This window comes from Malaclemys terrapin, chromosome 7 (assembly GCF_027887155.1).
Source record: "Malaclemys terrapin pileata isolate rMalTer1 chromosome 7, rMalTer1.hap1, whole genome shotgun sequence".
In the NCBI taxonomy this organism is placed as follows: Eukaryota; Metazoa; Chordata; order Testudines; family Emydidae; genus Malaclemys; species Malaclemys terrapin.
In genome coordinates, this window is record NC_071511.1 from 78,129,575 (window position 1) to 78,152,461 (window position 22,887).

General features: G+C 39.9%; 1 protein-coding gene across 1 annotated transcript in view; it reads left to right on the forward strand.

Moving 5' to 3' along the window:
- Positions 1–255: 255 nt before the first annotated feature.
- The window catches only part of PHYHIPL (phytanoyl-CoA 2-hydroxylase interacting protein like), a 52,974-nt gene continuing 30,342 nt past the window's right edge, over positions 256–22,887 (forward strand). Inside the window, exon 1 of the mRNA XM_054034906.1 lies at positions 256–552. Within this exon, the coding sequence (XP_053890881.1) occupies positions 444–552 (109 nt within the window). The 5' untranslated portion in view covers positions 256–443. The remainder of the gene's footprint in view (positions 553–22,887) is intronic.

Consider the following 22,887-nt stretch of genomic DNA (forward strand, 5'->3'; position numbering starts at 1 on the left):
TTAGGGACAGGCTGCAGGACCCCTCCCCCGGCGGGGCCGTGGCGCCCGGGGAATGGGGCGGGGGGCTTGGTCCTGGCGCAGCTGGGAATGCCGTGCCGCCAGAGCCATTGCATAGGCAGCGGGCGGGGGAGGGAGGCCTTCGGCCGCCGCCCGCTGCACAGCGAGGTGTTTGTCCTGCTGTGGCTTTGACTCAGCAGCCCCGGGCGGCGGCCCCTTTAAATGCAGAGCCTGGGGTGTGATGAGTGCGCGTCTCTCTGCTGCCCCTCCCCGCTCCGCTGCAGTGACAAATCCGCTCGCTCCTGCCCTGCCTCCACTCCCTACAGCGCGCCGCTCTGCACCCACCGCGCCAGCCAGCCCGCCCGCTTCTCTCCGCCGGGAGCCAGAGCCGCTGCCCGCCGTGCGGCCGCCCGCAGAAGCCAAGGGAGGAGAAGGAGAAGGGCACAATGGAGGTTCCGCGCCTGGATCGCAGCAGCATGAGCAGCCCCACCAGCCCCTGCGAGGATGTGATCAAGAATCTCAGCCTGGAGGCGATTCAGCTCTGCGATAGGGACGGTGAGTCTGGGCTCCATAGGGCTAATCCTCGCAGACGCAAAATGCTGCTGCCCGCTGCCCCATGGATGCTAATACAAATTAATCCCCTTGGCGTATGGTCCTTTGTTACCCCCCATGTATTTGTAGGTGTAAGCACCCCCCCCCCACACACACACACACACGCACACACCCTCCTGCCTTTGGAGAACAAAAGAAAAGGAGAAGGTTGCACCTTATTGGGGGGAACCCACCCCTCTTTGAAATCTTCCCTTACCATGCAGTGCTTTTACCTATGGGGCTGTCGGCTCGCCTGCTTCCCAGTCTTGCCCCTTAACATTAATGTACGTTGTGGGTTTTATTCCAAGAGAGACATTAAAGAGCTAGGGGTAGATTTGCAGCGAGATTCGGGGTCTAGATACTGGATATTGATTGTAATGATTTTTGTTAGCCATGATCGAGGCTGAGGCTCAAACTCCTTTGTAGCATTTTGTATCGTAGGGGTAGTTCTTGTACCGAACATATACATAGGCGTCTCGTTGTCTAATGCAGAAACTTGTTGCCAATTCCTTTTTGTTTTTGAATAATAACCCAACAGAATGAACTAACGATCTGTTTGTCAACATGGGGTTTGGAGTGGTAACGCGAAATTGGGAAGGAAGGAGGGGTTTCCATATTTCAGCACCATAGACAGATACAACCTTCATGATTCTGGGCAGTGATTCAAAAATTGCCAAGCATCTGCACTGAATTGGCCTGGTACATCTGGTAGAATGCATAACTGATGCTATACATTTTGTGCGTTAATATTAAAACCTTTGTTCTGTACACAGAGTTCTAAGTCTAATGCTCAATAGAATTGAAATAAACAGATGTGCAAGCGAAGGAACAAAATTGGTATACAATGTAGATAGTTGTGCTTAATGGCATAGCTGGACTGTTAAACAAATGAAGTTTTGTTTTACAGTGCAGAAGCAATTTTAAGGATTAACTGAGTTGAAGTAGCCCAAACAATTATAAGGTTGTAATGAGGAGCCAGGAAGGAACAGTTTACATACTGATGCACAAATACTGAAGACTAGCAATTATAAGTGAGGTTAATATTAATTATATACAGTTATGTCCAACTTCCAAGAGAGACATGATACTAAAACAACAACAGAGAAACTTGTGTTTAGAAAAATTACCTGAGAGTATTGTCTTGTGTTCAGTTATCTGAATTATTCTTGTCTCTTTGCTTTGACATAAAAAAGCATAAATAACTTTAACATAATTTGATAATATTTTTCAGTTTAAGTGGTGAAAGAACAGAACAGAATTTGGCTTATTTAGTGACATATCTGAACATTTGGGTTATTATGCTAAGAAATTACACTGCTTGGATTAATTTAACTTTTTTCTCTACATGGATATATTTTTGCAGCATAATTTTTGTAGGTATCAATTGATTATGGAAATAATCATTCTGATTTTCTTTAGTATTCTGTTAAAAGCATGTTATTGTTAAATGTTTCAGTACTTTTGATTTAACCAGACTTGATTGTCTCATAGTTGAGGATGTGTAAAGTCTTGATTTTTTAAAATGTTGTTAAGGAAACTGAGAAGGTATTTCAATAGAGCTTTCAATTACTTTTATGGCAACATAAGAAATTCTTTTTATTTACATATTTTAAATTCAAAATAGAATGTGTGCTTCCATCGCTACATTTATACCTAAATCACTGGTTAGGGAAACTTAATTGTATATCTACATGAGTGGATCACAGATAAAATAAAGCTTTCGTTGTATGTTGATAGATGGAGCAGTATACTGTGACAAAATTAACTCTGCAGTTACAATTTCCCCTAAATCTGAAGGACTAGATTGCTGTTGTTTGACAAAATACTCTTACGTGAGATTCCTGTATTGGAAATAAACAAATTACGTAATCTTTAATTTTTGCCTGCCCCAAGCTAGGCTGATAAAGTCTGCTATGTTAATTGCTGCAGTCTTCTAATTGATTTAGCATACTGTAATTAAGCAGTGCTCAATTTTTATGGAAGAGTCTGGGGCAGAGTAGCAGATCCAAATAATTAATTTTTCTTTTTGTTTTTTTTTTTAATCAAGAATTTCCTGTTTAAACTGTCATCACTGGAAAACAACTTTCGCTTCTGTAGATCTGGTTTTACGAGCTAATCCCATGCGTATTAAGCCCCAATACGAGATTGGATCATTGCTTCACGCAGTACAGATCTAAATTTTAAAAAGATGCACCTGTATTGCCCATATAAAGTCTGCAATTGTGTGCCTAATTGGGCACAGAATTGCACTTGAACGTACTTTAATATTTCCAACAGGTGGCACTTAAAAACCAAAAAATCATGGTTTAATGTGAACACAAAAACAAGTAGATGAGCCTGGGTACGTTGAGCTGTGTAGTTGAGAGTGCAAGAACATATTTAGGCATCTAAATTGGTACCTATATTTAACCAGTGCATTTGTGTGTATACATATTATTTATGATTTATTTTAATGCACCTTCTTTTAAGGCTTTTGGTGCTCAGGGCGAAATGTGCCCCCACTGAAGTGAATGAGGGTTTTTTCAGACAGTGTTTTACAGATAAACACGACTTTGAATCCTTTAAAATGTCTTTTTGTATGAAAGTTGTATAAAACTAAAAGAGCGGGCACTCTTTTTTTTTAAAAAGTGTAGGAAAAAAACCTATGAAAAACAGAACTATGCCTGGGTCAGCTAGAGCATAACACATTAGAGCGCTTTTGCAATTGCACCCCCTAATGCCTTTTGCCGGTGATTTGTAGACAAGACCTTAGCGTAAGGACGTTTTTTTCTCAATAGTCATGCAAAATGTCCCCCTATTTACTCAGTTTCATCATTTTTACCATAATATTCCTCTCCTTTCCCTCCTTGTTCGTCTCCCTCGTTGCTGTTTACACACTTCAAATATGTGTACAGGCAGTCCTCAGACTTATGACACTATTGGTTCCTTACAGTTGCGTCATAAGTCGGAATGTTGGAACTCGGAACTGCAATCTAGTCCATTGCGGGACCGAGCGTCGTAAACTCAAAACATATAGCCATAAGTTGAATCAGGGTGTCTACGCAGAAGCGTCGTAAGTGCCGTTCGTCGTAACTCAAACATTGTAAATTTGAGGACTGCCTGTAATTGGTTATCAACCACATTAGCTGTCTTGTAGCCAAACTATATGTATTTAGCTCTTTTAATCTTTCCTCACAAATTAATCCCTTCACTCCCCTGCTCGTTTCTTTTACTCTTCTCTGAACTGCTTCCAATTTGTCTGTAAAGAGGTGCCTGAACTGAATGAAATATTCCATGTATAAGCACAGCAAGCCATATGGGATATGTCTGCAGTGCAGCTGGGAGTGTGCCTCCCAGCCCAGGTAGACAGACATGCTAACTCTGCTCAGGTGGGCTTGTGTTTGGGCAGCTTATCCATGCTGCAACATCCGCGCCACTATTTTTGGCATAGTAACTTGAACAGAGCTAGTGTGAGTCTCCCTACCCAAGCTGGGAGATGTGACGCTAGCGACCAGATGCCAGCTCATGCCCAGGCTTCACTGAACACTTACAAATGCATAGCTAGAAACCAGTGTTGCTTACCTGTGTGAACATTATGAACATAAATACTAGATGGTAAGTTGATTAGAATGAGTTTAGAGTTTTATAAACTGCTTGTGGAATACTGTATGTATTGTTCTCACTCAACTATACCCCATGTTATACTGTAATACCTAGCATTTGCATTGTAAACCTGTGACTACATAACTCATCAAACAGGGGAAAAGCCTTGTGCAATGCAGATGATGGTCTGTAATAAGATGTTAAATCCTGTCCACTAAATGCAAATGAGCCATTGTGCGAGGTCAAGGATAAAAGACTTTAAGTGCATTCCTCCCCATCCCACTTCCATGAAGAAGGGAACTCCTTGGGAACGGTTTCTATTAGCTTGATGTATTAGGGAAGAAGATATAAAAATGCCTCACAAGGAAAAATGATCATCTCTTTGCTGGTTGAACTCTCATAGGGCCAGAGACACTAAACTAAAGCAGAGATCCCTAGGTTCAACCTGGGTCTACCCTGACAGACATTTTGAATAGACCGATTACTACATCTCTGTCCTCTTTAGGAATCATAGGCTACATCTACACTACGGGGGGAGTCGATTTAAGATACGCAAATTCAGCTACGTATCGCAGCCGACTTATCCCGCTGTGAGGACCGCGGCAAAATCGACCTCCACGGCTTCCTGTCGACGGCGCTTACTCCCACCTCCGCTGGTGGAGTAAGAGCGTCGATTAGGGGATCGATTGTCGCGTCCCGACAACAAAAAAACATCTAATGATCATCCAAGATCCCTGTTATGAGATGGTTTGAGATTGTTGGTCCGCAGACCTAGGTCTAGGTTGTGTAGACCTAGCCATAAATGGTGTAGTTCATTTGTGTGTATATGTTTACTTGCTTTAACCTGTAAATTACTCTTTCTTTTTCCTAGTTTATAAATCTTTAGATAGTTTATTTCAGGATTGGCTACAGGTATTGTCTTTGGTGTAAGATCTAGGGTACTAATTGATCTGGGGTAAATGACTGGTCTCTTGGGACTGGAAGCAACATGAATATTTTATGATTTTTGGTGACCATTTACCACAAAGTCCAGCTTGCCTGGGTGGCAAGATAGACTGGAGTGCCCAAGGCACTGTCTGTGATGCCATAGTAAGACTGGTATAGTGATCCAGGAGTTCACATTTGTTACTTGGTTGGTGAACTCTAATTATAGACCATACCACTAATTTGGGGTGTCTGCCCTGTTTTTGACTGTCTGCCCTGAGATAGGCACTCACGGTCATGAGCCACTCCGGACAGTGTGACAGGAGGGTCTGTCCCAGCTGCAGTGTAGACACACCCACAGAGAGGGTGTATCACTTCCCTACTCTGTAATATATCTATGGGTTCGCAGCTCAGAACTGCATTTTTTTTCTCAGTTAGTCTGCAAACTTCTGTCTAATTTCTGTTCACTATTTATATTTAGCAAAAAGAACAGGAGTACTTGTGGCACCTTAGAGACTAACAAATTTATTAGAGCATAAGCTTTCGTGGACTACAGCCCACTTCTTTGGATGCTGTAGTCCACGAAAGCTTATGCTCTAATAAATTTGTTAGTCTCTAAGGTGCCACAAGTACTCCTGTTCTTTTTGCGGATACAGACTAACACGGCTGCTATTCTGAAACCTATTTATATTTAGGACTTTTTAAATATGATTACTGCTTTCCATATTTCTCCCTTCCACTGAGTATGTTTGTTTCAGATTATTTTTTCCCAAATGTATTATTCTGCTTCTTCCCTAATGGAATATGTTTTTGTCATTTTCTGCCCACGTTTCTAAACTCCTCAAGTATTTGCAACTCCTCCTAATTTAATATTATCTATTAATCTCACTAATGTGCCCTCTCTTCCAGATTATTAAGTAAGATGTTAATTAAGACTGGAACTAACTACAAGCTCCATTGTACCCCACTAGACATTTGACCCCATTTGACACTTTGCCATTTATCCTTTGTTTACTGTCTCTCAGCCAATTTTCAGTCCATGTATCTGTGTTCCTACTGAGTAAGATTTCATGAGACATGGTTTCACGATGAATCATTTTTGGGAGAGGGCATCTACTGCCTTCTGCATCTGCGGACCAACAATCTCAAACCATCTCATAACAGGGATCTTGGATGATCATTAGATGTTTTTTTGTTATTTTTTTAATCTTTTAAATGAAAGACAGATACGCCTCTCTCCTCTTTTCTATCTGTCTTCTACTGCTTGGTCATCTTATCTCTACCTTTAAATTTATCTCTTGTACTTTGATTATACGTAACTACATATCTGTTATCACCTCCTCCCTGTTCAGCCTCTCTGCCCTTCTTGATCACTTAAACTGGTGATTTCTTTTCAACATTTTTAATTTAAATAGCTAAAAGGCAGAAGTACTTTTCTTGGGCAAGAGACGCATTTTCGAACACATCTTCATCTCCTCTCTCTTCCTTCTTGATCTGGACCTCAGGCTTGCCTCCTTTGCACATGAACTTGACATAATTGTTTATGCTGTGCACTCTTTCTTTTTCCACCTCATACAGATCATATTCCAGGCTAACTCAAATGACTTCACTGAGGTTATTTTTGGTTTACACCAGTGTAATTTAGATCAGAATCTGTCCCTACATGTATCTAAATGTGCATGTCAACACTTTCTTGATTTACCACTGGTAAATCTTCATTCATGTTCTTATTGCCTCTCACTTTGACTGTTGCAGCTGCATTTTTATTAGCTTCTGAAAATCCAGATCTTAGATTCTAGAATGTGCAGAATACTGTTACCTACCATGTAACATGTGCAAAGAAGTGTGGCTACATCAATTTGTCTTCAGTCCTCTCCAGTACTTACCCATTCCTTTTAGGATCTAGTTCAAGTCATACCTGGTTTTTAATTCTTTCTGTAGACTTGCTCTCACCTATCTCAATGAGCTGGGCTTTCCATTAGTTGTCTCCCTTCTCTCTTTGTTCATAATACTACTGTTTTCCTCTGTCCACTGGATCGCTTCAGACAATCTCATGGCCTTTGGGGGTTCTCTACCTCATTAATTTTCCATCTGATCTTTTTTCCAAATCTGGAAAAATCTCTCTTCTCATTTGCTTGTTCCTCTTAATTTCCCTTCCTCCTTATTATGAATGATCTCTGTAAAGTATGTTGGGATACAGTTTGTATACCCTGTTTCTATCCCCTTGTGCCCGGGACAGCTCAGGAGAGTGACACCAGGGCATCAATGTAGGGAAGAGGACCAGCCACAGGAGAAGGCTATTTAGGGTTGGATCTCAGTTGCACTGTGCTCAGGCTGGTGCAGGTGAGATGTGGGACAAGGAAAGGCAAAGCTGCTAAGCAAAGGTTACCCCAGCAAACGTTAGAGCCACAGGCTGGAAGGGTTGCTGGGCACTCTTGCTTTGCCCCAACACACTCCAGAAAGCTCATATGGAAAAGGGGTAGGAAATGGGTGATATGAAGTAGTGTAGCCAGTGTCAACCAAGGACTTGCTGTGCTCGGGGACTCCTCAGCTGTCTGATTAAGGCAGCTTTAAGTCCTCTCTGTGCTACTAGAATGGTGTGAAGACTTAACCAGGACTGAGGATCTGACCCACTGTGAGTGGGAGATATGTTCTCCAAAACTCCTTACAGCTGGATTTCTTTCTGTCAGTCCACAGGGTACAGTGGGTTGGCCTATTGTGCTGCCAGCATACATGGCCTTCTGTGTTTTGTGTGACCTAGAAACCCACATTTAATTCTGGCTGAAGAGACCAGAATCAATCATAGATTTACTTTTCATGTTCTTGAGCATATAATTCACAGACTGATTTTTCCTAATATTTAGGAACATACCAGAATTAATCGTGCTATCATTGTCAATACGATATACCACATATAATACTTCACTGTTGCAATTGAAAAGAATGGATAAAATAATTATATTGGAACAAAAGAAAAAGCTTTCCCAATGTCAGTTTTGGAGGTATTTGTACTATATATTGTTATGCATTGTCAAACCTTTTATTTGACCTTGAAACTCTTTCTTTTAACATGTTAGACTTGGTTAAAATTCATTGTAGTGTTTGCAAGTGAATCAATTTTCACTGTAGTGCTTGTAGCTGAATCATTAATCAATTTTATTTTATTGTTATCACAAAGTGTTCTTGTTTTATTTATGCTTCAATGCATAAGCTGTTTCTCATGGATGTTTTTAAAAACAACCATTGGCTACATTGTTTTTATAAACTACTGAAGGCGTCTCTGAACCTTGACACTTTTAGCTAGTGTTTAAAAAGTGAAACCATAAAGCTAGTTTGGTCTTACTTTTTCACTTCATTTTTCTGTTGTTTTACAGGTGTAAGTATTACCAGAACTGCTTTCTCTCACCTACTGTTTGATATTGATTGACATGGGGAATTTACTTCTCTTATGCTTGCTCAGACTGATGAAAATGGTAGCTGTGGGAGGGGACCATGGTTTGAGAAACTACTAGGTTCTGCATTCTGATGGACACCACTAAATTTGTGAAAGTTGCAGGCCCCAATCCTGCAAACATTCATTGCATCACTTTACTCACCTGAGCAACCCCATTGATTTCAATGGGCCTTCTTGCATGAGTAAATTTATGCACATCTATAAGTGTGCATGATCAGGACCCTAATGCAGCCAGCTTTTCCTATAGATTTGATTTTGTAGTGTGTACTCTTTTTTGTTTCTACTTTCTTCAAGTATATTTCTAATCTTGCCTTCCCCGCTCATTCCTTTCGAGTTATTATTCAGTGGAATTTTGGCTTTTAAATTTGCAGTGTCATTTTAAGAAGGACATTGGATCATGGCAATTAGAGATTGAAAAACCTACCCATTCACAAAGTCCATTACTTTGAAGAAAGGATATAGTTTCCTGGCATAGGACACTTCTGATATTATATTAAATTTTAGTAAGAAGATTCTAATTATTATTCAAAATTCTTATATTTCATACAGGGTCATATTTGTAGAAACAGGAATTTACAAAAAGAACCTTGTTATGCTGTTATATACTCTGAAAACATATCCATATTTTAAGGATATTCTATGTTCCACCAGTAGGTGGAGACATCTGAAACACTAGATACATTTCATTTGCTTTGTCTTTCTTTTCACTTTCCTAAGTCTGTTAGTCTCTTAGAACAATATGGCTGTATGGTAGGGTGACCAGATGTCCTGATTTTATATGGACAGTCCCAATATTCAGGACTTTTTCTTATATAGGTGCCTATTACCCCCTGTCCTGATTTTTTTCATACTTGCTATCTTGTCAGCCTACTGTACGGACACCATCTGATTATCCATTGGATGTGTTATATATGTCTTTTTACTTCACTCTATCATTCTGTTAGGGAATATCTGGAGTTTTTAATGTTTGGTTTGCAAGCATGTAGACATAGAATACTTTCCAGAATACGGGGGCCTAATTATACATTTCTCTGCATCTTGTACAGCCATTTACATCTGTACAAAGTAAAATGCTGCCATTCTGATTTGATGTAAATGGATTACACAAGGTGCAGGACAGAAAAGAATCGGGTATACTTTCTATTTTTGTATATTCTGTGTTCAGCTTATTTCAGGGTTGTTCGCTGGAACAGGGAAAGTAAACAAAGACCTCAGTCTTTCTGCTGAGGCTCTCAGTTCCAATGTCATTGTGTTCTGGTTGGGATGAAAGTGTTAGGCCAATACAGAGAACCTAAATCCTTAGAGGTCATTCTATTTTTCCAGCATATTTTAGTGTCTGTTGTTTGCATAGTATGAAATGTGAACTGGAAAATATTATCTGGAATGGTTTGAAAGAACACTATGGATCTGAATATTAATAATTTTAAAGGAACATATTTATCCAAGGGGAACTAGATGACTCAGTGAATTTGTAATGGATTATGTAGCCTTTCCTCTGTTGGATGGATTTGAACTGGTGGCCTAAATTGTTAATGAGAGAAAGTTGTTACTATCTGAAGGCTTTTTGGTGGCTGGCATGATATGAGTTGCGAGGGTTAGTTCAGTTTGAGTTGATGGGTGTTCTAAAAGAAAGCTCTTTATGCAAAACATTAAACTGAGGTACATCTTTTTTTTTTTTTTTTTTAACTGCATCCTTCATGTTACAGTTTGGCAGAGATGTTAACCATTCAGAAAAAATTAAGTTTAGCTGCTGGTGTAAAGAAGGTGTATTCTTCATTTTACACAAATGTTTTGGATGCGAACTACAATTAATCAGTACAGTGACTTGCAAACTAGTGTAAATCATTGCTCAGGGCCAAATTCTATGCCGTGGAACAAGTCTGGTACACAGGCTGGGGCATAGGAATTATGGGTGTGTTGAAGTGAAGAAACGTTCCCCATTCAGGCTACAGAGTGCCAATGAATCCTGTGTGTGGTAGTAGCTCGCCTACATGGTGCACCACCCTTCCCCAGGAAAACAGCTAATAGGTCCTCATAGGTTGGGTTCCACCTGCTCCTCCTCCATCCACCTCACCTTTGCTGTATCCAAGTGACAAGTCCCACCCCTTGCTTTGGTGTTGTCTTCACTGCAGAAAAAAAGGGTATGTTCTTAACTCGAGTTAAAATCCTAGTGAAGACAAGGCAGTTGTAGTTTACACACGAGTTAGCAGGTTAATTTAAACCTACGGGGAAGCACAGGTTTTAACTCAACCTGCTAACTCATGTGAAAGTGACAACTACCATGTCTTCACTAGGATTTTAACTCAAGTTAAAAATACCATTTCCCCCCCGCAGTGCAGACAACACCAAACTTGGCTGGTAAAGTTGTGCAAACTAGTGTTACGTTTGTAGTAATGTTAACATGAAGTAAAATGAAAGAATACATGGCTTACATATATGAAATGACAAAATCTTTGTGTATGGACATGTATATAATATTAGTGATGAATAAATTAAACACAAATGATGTCTAAATGAACAATTATGTCTATAATGTAAAGTTAATTTTACAAGCAGTAGAAAATTAAGGGCTATATTCTGATCTCAGACTCTGGTCTAAATGAAGAGTTACAATGCTATTACTCCTAATTATTCCTGAGGAAGCATTACTTCAGAAAAAGATCTGGGGGTTGCAGTGGATTACAAACGAAATATGATACTCCTGGGGAAATTCTGTGCCACTGTGCACATGCAGAATTCATGTCCCCTGCAGGTTTCTCTGCTTCCCCTCAGAAAATGACAGGGAGGCAAGTGGAAACTACAAGAGTAGTCACGCACCCCTCCCCAGTAGCACGGATGCATCGTTTCCCCCCAGAAATCTCCCTTGGCTGCAGGAAGCTTTGCATCTCCCACTCCTCACCCCCCGTGCTTCCTGCCCTCATTACTCCTCAGCTGCAGAGGAGGAGGTCACTGTACAGGGAGCTGCTCCCCCATCTGCCCAACTCCCATGCATCCAAACCCCGCCGAGCCTCACCCCCTGTACTCCCACCCCACCGAGCCCCTCCTCCTTGCATCCAGACCCCCATCCCTGCACCCAGACTTCCTCCGCACTCGACCCCCACCCCAATGAGTCTCACCCCCCCTACACCTGGACCAGCCCAATGAGCCCCTGCACCTGGACTCCCACTCCACTAAGCCCCAACCAACTGCACCCTCCACCCCACTAAGCCCCTCTTCCCCCCGCATCTAGATCCCCAGCTGAGCCCCCTCACACTGCTGCTCCCCACTGAGTCCCAACCACCTTCATCTGGACCCCTCTGCAGAGTCTCATTGCCTCTGCACTCAGAACCCCCCAACAAGCCCCTGTGCATCCAAATCCCACCACACCTGGACCCCACACTGAGCCACTCACACCCAGATTGCCCCACACAGAACCATCTCACCCCACACCTGGATCCACCCGCACTAAGCCCCTCCGCACTTGGATCCTGTTGGGCTGAGCCTGCTCACCAACACCTGGTGTGCCTGGTGCAGAGGGGCAGGGCCCTAGGGTGTTTCTGGGGCAGGCCGAGCTCTTGCGCTGTGTCAGAGTCTGGTGCAGCCTCTCTGCTGAGTCCCTGTCCCCGGGGAGGTGGGGGCTGCAGAGTGATATCCCACCTCCATGCAGCCAGTGGTCTGCACTTCCCACTGCCATGCTAGACCTTTCACATTTATTTATTGACAAATAAAATGTTCAGCATTTTGCCAAATTTTAAAATATTGTGCGCAGATTTTTTATTTTTTGGACACAGAATTCCCTCAGGAGTAATATGAGTCAACAATGTAATACTTCTGCAAAAAAAAAAAAAAGCGAACATCATTCTTGGATGTCCTAGCAGGAGAGTAGTAAGTAAGACATGAGAAGTTGTTCTTACACTCTATTCTGCATTAATAAGGCCTCATCTAGAGTATTGTGGAGTCCAGAGGTGAGCAACAAAATTTATTAATAGGTTAGAAAACATGACCTACAAGGAAGGATTGAAAAGATTGGGTTTTTTTTTAGTCTGGAGAAGAGAAGACTGAGTGGGGACATAACAGTCTTTAAGTCCATAAAAATTCATTATTAAGAGGAGGATGATAAATTGTTTTCCTTAACCACTGAGGAAAGGGCAAGAAGTAATGGACATAAATTGCAGCAAAGGAGATTTAGATTAGACATTAGGAGAAACTTCCTAAGTGAAAGGGTAGTTTAAACACTGGAACAAATTAGCTAGGGATGTTGGAGGTTTTTAAGAACAGGTTAGACAAACACCTGTCAGTTATGGTCTAGATAATACTTAGTCCAGCTTCAGTGCCGGGGACTGGATTAAATGATCTAAAGAGGTCCCTTCCAGTCCTACATTTCTGTGATTCTGTGATTTAGACCATATAACTGAGATCAGAATCTGGCCCTAAGTGACTTTCCCAGGATCACATATTCAGTGCCTTAATCTGTTACATCAGTTTTTCTTTGTTGTTAATCTTTGAGACATATTCTTAAAGGGCAACTGTACCATTTTATTCATCACAGTAATCTGAAAACTCATGTCATGAGAAGCCCCAAGCATTTCACATTTTACAATCTGCACCTCACTAATGCGCACAGTTGATAATGATAAACATGACTCCTCACTTTCCAACCAAGATTTAATAGTGGAAGGCTGCAGTGAAGTCCTGTATTACTAAAATATCTTTACTTTTAAAAAAACGATAGTACAGAACATTTACGTACTTATTCTGAGGTATTATCATAAATAATTAAAGTTCACTTGCTGATGAGAGAACAATGTGTATGTTGTGATGCATTAGTCTCACTTTTTAAAATGTTGTTTCTTGGCTTAGTTGCTGATTTGCAAAATTCAGTATTTACCAGAGGTTTCCAGTATTAGTATGAGTTGTGAAATTCTGTTTTTAAATAACTGTATAATTCATTTAATTTTAAAATCACTTTTAAAGTAGGATAGAAGATGGTTTACAGCCTCTTACATTGGGATTCCTTACTATCTTTGATATTTTTCAGCAGTGCAATAATAATTAAAACTTTCTTAAAACTACATCTTTGCAGTCAATAAATGCTGAGAAGAGCTGCTTACAAAGTGCTCTGTCTGCTTCCTGTGCTGAATAAAATAAGAGCATTACTTTAATTAGGAGTGAATATTGAGGTGGCTTAGTTTTATGGACTGCCATGAGGTAGACTTAGGTTTAATTCCATGCTATGTCTACACTACAGACTTCTGCCTACATAGCTATGTCGGACGGGATGTGGAGAGGTATGATCCCTGACCAGCATATCTATACCAGCAAAAGCCTCTAGTGTAGATGCAGTTGTATGGTAAAACTGCGCTTTTACCAGGGCCGGCTCCAGGTTTTTTGCCGCCCGAAGCAAAAATAAAAACTAAAAAAAGCCGGAATGCCGCCCGAAGCAAAACAAAACAAAACAAAAAAACCCTTGAAAAGAGCCGCCCCCAAAGGGCCGGAATTCCGCCCCTTGAGAAGTGCCGCCCCAAGCACATGCTTGGAACGCTGGTGCCTAGAGCCAGCCCTGGCTTTTACGAGTATAGTTTGTTTGCTGATAGAAGTGGCGTCCATACTAGGAGCACATTGCTGGTGTAGTATACCTGTACTGCTAAAGCAATTCTAGTGTAGACTTGGTCCTAGTCCCTTCCTTCCGAGATCACCTGGAAGTGGTGTGGAAGCAGAGCATTGTGTTTGCAGCTGGAGTGCCTTGCTGCTCTCAACTGCAACTTGCTGGGCTAATTAAGGGAAACTCCTTTTTGGCACCAATGAGTTACAAAGGGAGTCCCAATCAGTCCTCTTTAGCCTTGACATGGGGCTTTGCATAAAGCAGGGAAAATGTCTGCAGATCCACATACTTCTGGTAAGGATGTAAAGTACCCCCCTTTTTTCACTAGCCCCCAGGGGAAAAATAACTATTACAACATATTGACTTAATCTCCAAGGCTCATTCTTTTTATTGAATTATGGATTTTCCTGCACCTTAGTGGAAAAATGTGCACCCGCAGGAATTGTTCAAGCTTCTATTCACATGTCCTGTTTCACATTTAAAATTCTCTATTGTGTGTGTGTATAGCATATCAACTTTATTGAATTTGAAAGTGACACAATTCAAGTATAATAGTAAAAAACCAAAAGGAAATAAAAACCCTCATAATGATACAACAGACCTGACTTCATGTGATACACAATACTTAATAGAATTGCTGAGGGATCCATTGTCAGAATTTCTATCTACCAAAATATACAAGGTAGGGAGAAGCTTTAAAAGTCTTCAAAAGTAGCTGCAGGGACTTGTTTGAGGTGCCATTTTAGTACTCACTCCACTGAGGATTGAATTTTCCTGGCTGCTTTTGATGCTTTAAAAGCTTTGTTTTAGATTTTAAATACTTATTTGAGCATTACTGAATAAAAATTTAAAAGGTGAAAGATTTAAGGATTTCAGAGTAGCAGCCGTGTTAGTCTGTATCCGCAAAAAGAACAGGAGTACTTGTGGCACCTTAGAGACTAACAAATTTATTAGAGCATAAGCTTTCGTGGACTACAGCCCACTTCTTCGGATGCATATAGAGTGGAATAAATATTGAGGCGATATATATACACACACATACAGAGAGCATGAACAGGTGGGAAGCTTATGCTCTAATAAATTTGTTAGTCTCTAAGGTGCCACAAGTACTCCTGTTCTTTTTAAGGCTTTCAGAGTATCCACTGTGAATTGTTTCTCAATGGAGTAAGTTCAGTATAGTCACCTTGGTCACGTCACTGTGTGCAGGATTTTGCTAACCAGGTTTAATCCCAGCCTCTGGTTTTATGGGTGTAATTTTGTACCCACAATTCACTCTGGGTCAAAAATACTAGTAGTTAGACATCTACGGTCAAATTTACAAACGTACATATGTGACTAAGTCACTCATTGACTTTCAATGAGACTTAGGTTCGTAAGTGCCTAAATCACTTTTGAAAATGTGACGTAGGCTCCTAAGGCACTTTGGTGCTTTTGATAGTTTTACGCCTAATAGTACATCTGCCTTAATAAATAGTGGGTGCAAAATTGCAGGTACAAGTACTTGTTAACACAGAGGCTATTCTGCAAATGTTCTGCATTGTAAGATCTCGTGAGACCTGTGGGTTCTATGCTCCCTAAAAGGGACATCACGGAATTTAATTTATGTTAATAAAACAGCAGAAACAACTATTTTGAGACTAAGTTTAATAATACTAAAACAACTTGTACATGAAGTGAGTTTAAAAGGACCCTTACCAATCAGAGTGGAGTTGAGGGAATTGTGTTTCTCTTCTGATCGCAGAACAGCATTATGTGGGAAGATAGTAAAGGTACTTGACTCTGAAATTCATAGAATTACAGGGTTAGAAGGGACTGGAAGTGTCATCTAGTCTAACCCCTTGCCAAGCTGCAGGATTTGTTGTGTCTAAACCATCCAAGATGATGGCTAGCCAGCCTCCTTTTGAAAACCATTATTCAAAGTAATTGTTCTTGGAAAGTTCATTGCTTTTAAAATATAAGTCTCGAAGATATTTCATTAGCAATATCATGTTTGTGGTGTTTGTCATAGTAATTCAGAAATTTGCTTTATTGTGAAATATGCCTTATTTTTTCTTGATTTTCTTCTTGTTTCTGTTTACAGAGAGTCGTACAAATTATTGAAGGCGATTGTTGCAAATAATCCTGTCAATATGCAAGCATAATTTAATGTCTAGGATTATTAGTGGTTTATAGGGTATACAGCATACTAGTATTATACCCCACTGTAAAAAATACAATTAATCTTTTGGGGAACATTTTTTTATTTTTAGATTAGAACAGGGGTTCTCAAACTTCATTGCACCATGACCTCCTTCTGACAACAAAGTTACTACATGACCCCAGGATGGGGGGTCGCAGCGTGAGCCCGACCACACCAGGTGGAGGGAGAGGCTGCCCCATCCCGAGTTCTGCTGCCCCGGGTGGGGGTGGAGTTGGGTTTCTCCTTTAGCCCTGGGTCCCAGCAAGTCTAATGCTGGCCCTGGCGACCCTATTAAAATGGGGTCATGAGCCACTTTGGGGTCCCAACCCACAGTTTGAGAACCACTGGATTAGAAGATGTCCCTGTTATACTTCATGTACTGCATTTACCCTTGGTGTATTTCCACTGACAGCAGTGGAGCTGCCCTAGGGATGAGTTGCTCCTGCTTTTTTCTTCTTAGTTTAAATATTGTCACTTTTTAAAAATATAAAATCAAACTTTCCTAAAAAAATACGGGCTTTTATCATCTTTAACTTTTAAATGGAAGAGATAAATATGCCCTGGAAGCAACAAATCTTCTCATGTAAATTAAATTTTTAAATTAAAATTTATGTTCCACAGAAATGTTTTAACTGCGTTATTTGATTTTGGTTGAGTAATTAAAGTGATTGTCTCTATGAGCAACTATTTGCTTCTTGTTTAATCTAATCTTACCTTCACCCTGCACTGATTAAATGCATAAACTATAAGCCAAAGCCCTGCAGCTTTGCTGATATAATTGTATTCTAAAATATAAGAAATATATAAGTGTAATCTTTTGATTTTATTTACTACTACAAGCCTGATTCTTCCACACTTACTTATCTGGTGTGTTCCCATTGATGTTAGGGAATGCACGATTATACACATTTAGGGAAAATAGACCCCTGATATTACCTCTAAGTGAACTTTCAGAATAGACTTCTGAAAACCGTATTCAAAAACTTTTGTTTAGGAAAAATAGCTGTTTGAATCCGGTTGGTCATATACCACGTGACATACCTTTTAGACCTTATACTGAATACATTTCTTTCATTAAAAACTAGTCATGTAAGGTTGGATGCTGCCACCAGGTTGCCCATGGAGTAGTAACTTATTCCACGAGCAGTCCTACTGAAATCAAGACTTCACTGTCCACCTGTATGTTGGCAACTTCAGGACTGAAGTCCATGGTGCTCTGCATGGGCACAATAGTCGCCACATATTCTGTCAATTGCAGGATCAAAGCCTCAGTCTGTAATTAGTCTCATTGAGTTATCGGAGCTAGTCATAGAATGAGTTACAACTCCATGAGAGAGGTGGTGGCAGAATTGAACCCGACAACATTGGTGTTTAATAAAAGAAGTTTCTTCACTACAAAGTCCAAAAGGTTTGTTACCTTACCTCATATCAGACGAATCAGATTGAGACTTTTATTTGCCCTGGACAAAATTTGCTTTGTAATGTGCTTGAAAACCATTTTGATGTCTTATTTGGAAAGTTCACTTTGATGTAATTTCCCTATTTTCCCTAAATGTGTATGTGCATAATTCCACTAACATCACTGGGAATACATGTGTATTAAGGGAAACATGTAGACCTTAGTGATAATCCACCAAAATGATTAGTATTGGTGCTTTTCAACAATAATCCACCAGGCAGGCAAATAAATAAATTGTAGAACGCTGCAAGATTCAGTCCATGTGTCTCACTTGTATTTAGACTGTAGTTACATTGTTTGTATCTGACTTAGACAGTCAGATTAGTATAACAAGGATTCTGTCTTCTATGGGCTAAAACAGGGGTAGACAACCTATGGCACGCGTGCTAAAGGCGGCACGCGAGCTGATTTTCAGTGGCACTCACACTGCCAGGGTCCTGGCCACCGGTCCAGGGGGCTCTGCATTTTAATTTAATTTTAAATGAAGCTTCTTAAACATTTTAAAAACCTTATTTATTTTACATACAACAAAAGTTTAGTTATATATTATAGACTTATAGAAAGAGACCTTCTAAAAACATTAAAATGTATTACTGGCACGCGCAACCCTAAATTAGAGTGAATAAATGAAGACTTGGCACACCACTTCTGAAAGGTTGCCGACCCCTGGGCTAAAACTTACGTACCTTTTGCTGCATAACATGAACGCAAACTTGTGTATTCATATTTTGGGCATGGATCTGTGCACCGTGCAAAAAAAAAAAAAAAAAAAAAAAAGACTGGAACTAGGATATAGTTGTGTATTTAGAGCCAAATTCTGCTCTCGGTTATACCAGTGCAATCCTGTTGAAGTTTCTGGAGTTGCATGGTAGGTAAGGGTGAAATGTAGCCCTTAGTTAAATGGGGTAACAGGAGAATACAGATATGTATGAGATTTCCAAGACTATTCATTAAACATATTGCTAATTATTAAGACTAATTTTTTTATTTAGAACATAAAGGGGAACATATCATATCACACTAGGAAAAATACAACAGTAGTATTAAACATAAAGAGGAAAACAGGAGAAGATTTAGAAAGGTTTATCTTTCTAACAGGATTTATAGAGGTAAGTAGGCATCCTTTTTTTATCTAGTGTATGAATTGGCTTTACAATGGTACTGATTCATAAAAGCAAGCTTTATGTATATGATCTCTATTAGGAGTTCATTTCCCAGGATTTTGGGAGTCTTTAAGCAAAAATGACATCCATTTTTGGTAGTAGGACAATTATTTTAAAAATATTTAAACCTTTTTTTTTTTTTTAAATCACTCTGGTGCTAAATTGGTTGGGGGTAGAAAATTGAAATTTGACATGGAAACAGCCGTCTTTGAGAAGAAACACCTTTGAACCAGTATTATAGTGAAAATTTGCTTTGGTTTGACCAAGTTCTGAGTCTTTGTTATTATACATCCTGTATGTGATTCTATTAGTCTGACATATATTGACTAGAGTATAACACTGAAATATTTGGAATATAAGCACATACTTAAAGTGAAATGCTTCCCTCAGTTGAGATGTATGATGTCAATCCTGTAAGGTACTCTGTGCAGCTAGGCCTGTTTGCCTGCCCAGAGCTACATGAACTTCAGATTGTAGAAGGAAAGGTATCATATTGTATTGTGCAGTTAACTTGACTTTAACACATGCAAATTTAATTTGCAATTTCCTGACACTTTCCTATCATTTCCTGACATTTAGAAGCTTGGCCTTGCAACTTCAGAGTCCTCTTATCATAATTCTTTTTGGAATAGTAAGTGGTTTCCTGAGAACTAAATCTCACCTTTCTTTTGTTGTCTTGTGTTGCCCCCCCCCCCCCTTTTTTTTTTTTTTTTGCCTGTTGTAACATACCACTTTTCTATCTTCTCAAAGGTCTGATTTGTGGGGACCTTTCAAAACAGGGCTTTAAATGTATCAACAATGGAGAAAACAAACATGGGGAAGAAGACTTTCATACAAAAGATGGCACAGTCCTTCTATAAACAGTAGTTTTATTTAGTCAATATCCTGAGAAAGGTACTGTTTCTCTAACCCTCTCTGACCATGTTCCTGATAAAATAAAATACCTTCTGCATGAAGCTGGGACGCCCATTTTGTATATGTGGTCTTTCGAGTGTTTGAAAATCCTTGCTGCTTATCAGAAGGAGCTTCCTCGTCCCAAAATACAGATAGTCCTTTTTAAGAAATGGATTTCCCCTTATCAAGCTCTTTTGCTTATAAAGAGTATAGGTAATGTCCCTCATCCTTTTGAGAATGGAGACAACATTTTCTTCTTCCCTCAGACTAGCATATTTATTATTTGAATGTGATGCCATTAATTCTTGATGAAAGTTTGCCAGAAAAGACTCCTGTTGATAGCTCTGTTTGTGCTTGTTAATGTGATTCTCAGAACAGCTATTAATATCCTAGGGCACTGTAGCCTTTGTCTTCAGGGTTTTAGATATTCGCTCTTCCTCTACAAGGAACCACTCTTTACTTCTTATCTCTAAATAATTTATTTCAACTTTTTGATTTATAAATCTCCTTTCAGAATTTATTGAGTATACAGGTTTAGCTTTTCATGTTGCCATGAATGGTTAATATCTCCTCTTATTCATTTTCTGGCTCGTTTTCTTAAAGCCCTTAGAAAGTGTTTACTTTGATCAAGTCTCCATTGTCCATGGGGCTTGAACTTCATGGGACAACCCATAGGCCACTTGTTACTTAATGACTCCTGTTTCTTTTTAAATACAGTGACCTCAATCCTGAGCTGTATCAGTTCTGCTTGTACTATACCAGTTTCAGAAAGTGGCCCTGAAGCCAATTCAATTAGCTTTGCAAGAATCAACCCAGTATAGGGAGATCTTCTGGTAGCATAGAGCTGGCATAAAGGCTCCTCTGCTATTGCTGGTGTGGGGGTATGGATGTTGTTGCTGCAGTGGCTCCTTGTGGGTTGTTAGACATCATCAGAAGTTAGAGCAGTCTAGAGAATACTTTAAGTTGTTCCAAGGGGACCAGCTTGGCACACAGTCAACCCAAGATCAGGTGAGTAAAAAAAGCTACCTTTGCACCCACGTTTCTTGAGTTATACTAAGTGCTTCTTGGCCACAGCCGAAAGGTCATAGTCAATATTTCTTCAGACTGCTACTGTGACAGGGAGACTCAGTGTGTTATATATGACTAACTTTCCTTTTATTATTATCCTTATCCCCGAATATCAGCTTCACATCACCTTATCTTCTCTGTTCTTCATTTTTCTCACAGTGGAGCTATTTTTCATCATATAAATGTGAAAATGCCTTTTATTTTTTATTTTTCTTGAAAAGAAATAGGAGAAACCTGTTTTCTTTTCTATTGCTTTTGGGGATGAATCCACGGGTCAGCCAAAATAAAATCCAAATAGTATCTGGTCAAGTGGAGTCTATTATTTACTGTATTCAATTTTTTTTCTGTGCCTTCAATTTTAGGACAAGCTTTTAAAAAGTGAGTGCCTAACTTCTGCTCCTAGAGCAATATTTAGGCACCTAAATGTGTGGCTTAATTTTCAAAAGTACTGAGCATTTAACAGCACCTGTTAAAGTAAGTGGAAGTAGTTAGATGCTCAGCACTTTTGAAAATCAGGCAATTTATTTGGAAGCCTAAACTTACATAGTCACTTCTGAAAATTCTGGCCTTACTCTCAGACTAGTCATTTGATCATATGTTGCCTCTTTGGCTGCTGTTAATGTAGCACTAACTAGAAAGAGGTCAGTCCACAATATGGTAAGACTTGGGTTTAACTGGGATTTATTAATGTATTTTCATTTCTTGGGTGCTTCTTATTAGTCTACCAGAGAGAATTTGTGAAGAAAGCAACATTTATAGAAGGTGAAAGCTAGGTGGTTCTTTGAGTATACGTCAGTGTGGATCCCACTGATGGAGTGCATATGCCTCATGGTTGGGAGACTGGATTCTTTTGGCTAGCAGTGTCTATCAATGGCTTGTTGGTTGGGCCAACAAATTTACCTTACTTGTGAACTCAACTGTGAAAAATTGAGTTAAATTTCATAAAATGTCACAATAACCTGTAACAACAAATGTTGATGAGAAAAGGTGCAAAAGGGAAAGTGACAAAAAGGCCTACTGATATAACTCAAGGGTTGTGTTAAGATCATGTCTGGTAATCAAGAAAAGCGTGGGACCAAAAATCAATGGATCAAAATTGGTGTGTCAAAAATTAGGCCGAATTAGTGAACAAAATAATGAGGGGATGGGCTGTTTCACCCATCACTCCCCTTTTGGGATCCTTAAAGAAAAAGATTTGATGGGGGTGAGAATCAAGAAGCTGGCTGCCAATACCCAAGACTGAGACACAAGAGAAAAGGAAAGGTGTGAGGTTTACGATCATGGCTGCCCACATATCTGGGACCCTGCGATCCAACATGATGCTATTTCGCCTACATTGACCTGATCTTGAGAGATATGCTGACCAGACTGGGCCAGAGAGAGGGACCCAGATGATATTGCCATCTCCTCCTGCTCTGGCTAATCCCAACCACCACCTGGGATGTGAGACTTTGTCGTCCTCTCCCTCACCTCCCTTTGTGTTCTTCCTTTCCCCCCCTTATTTCTTCTCGCCCCTGTGCCTCTCCTTTTTCCTTCCATCTAATAAGAGTCATCCAAGACTATGTATTTTGGACACTGCTATTAGTCTGTGACCAATGAGGCAGTTAAAAGCAGTGCCCTAAACAGCCTAATGCTGGTACTAATTTGCCACATCTCAGATTGGTTAATAAGATCATGAGCCATGCCTGTTCCTTCCTGCAGTGAGATTGAAAGTGAGAATCAATACCGGAGACAGAAACTGTATTTTCTTCTTTGCTGTTTTTCTTTCTTTCCCCTCTTGCTGTTTTAGTTAGGAATTAGAATCAGACTTTAAAAACAAGAACTTCAGCCCATCTCAATTAACTCCTCCTCCCAGTTTTTCCTTCTCTTTTGTATTTTTAATAAAATATTTTTTTAAACTGTGTTTGTCTTAGTATTAAGCAGGCTGAGGGTTCTGTATACCAAATCCCGAACCTTATTTAAAGGCGTTTGACAGTGACAGCGTCATGTTAATGC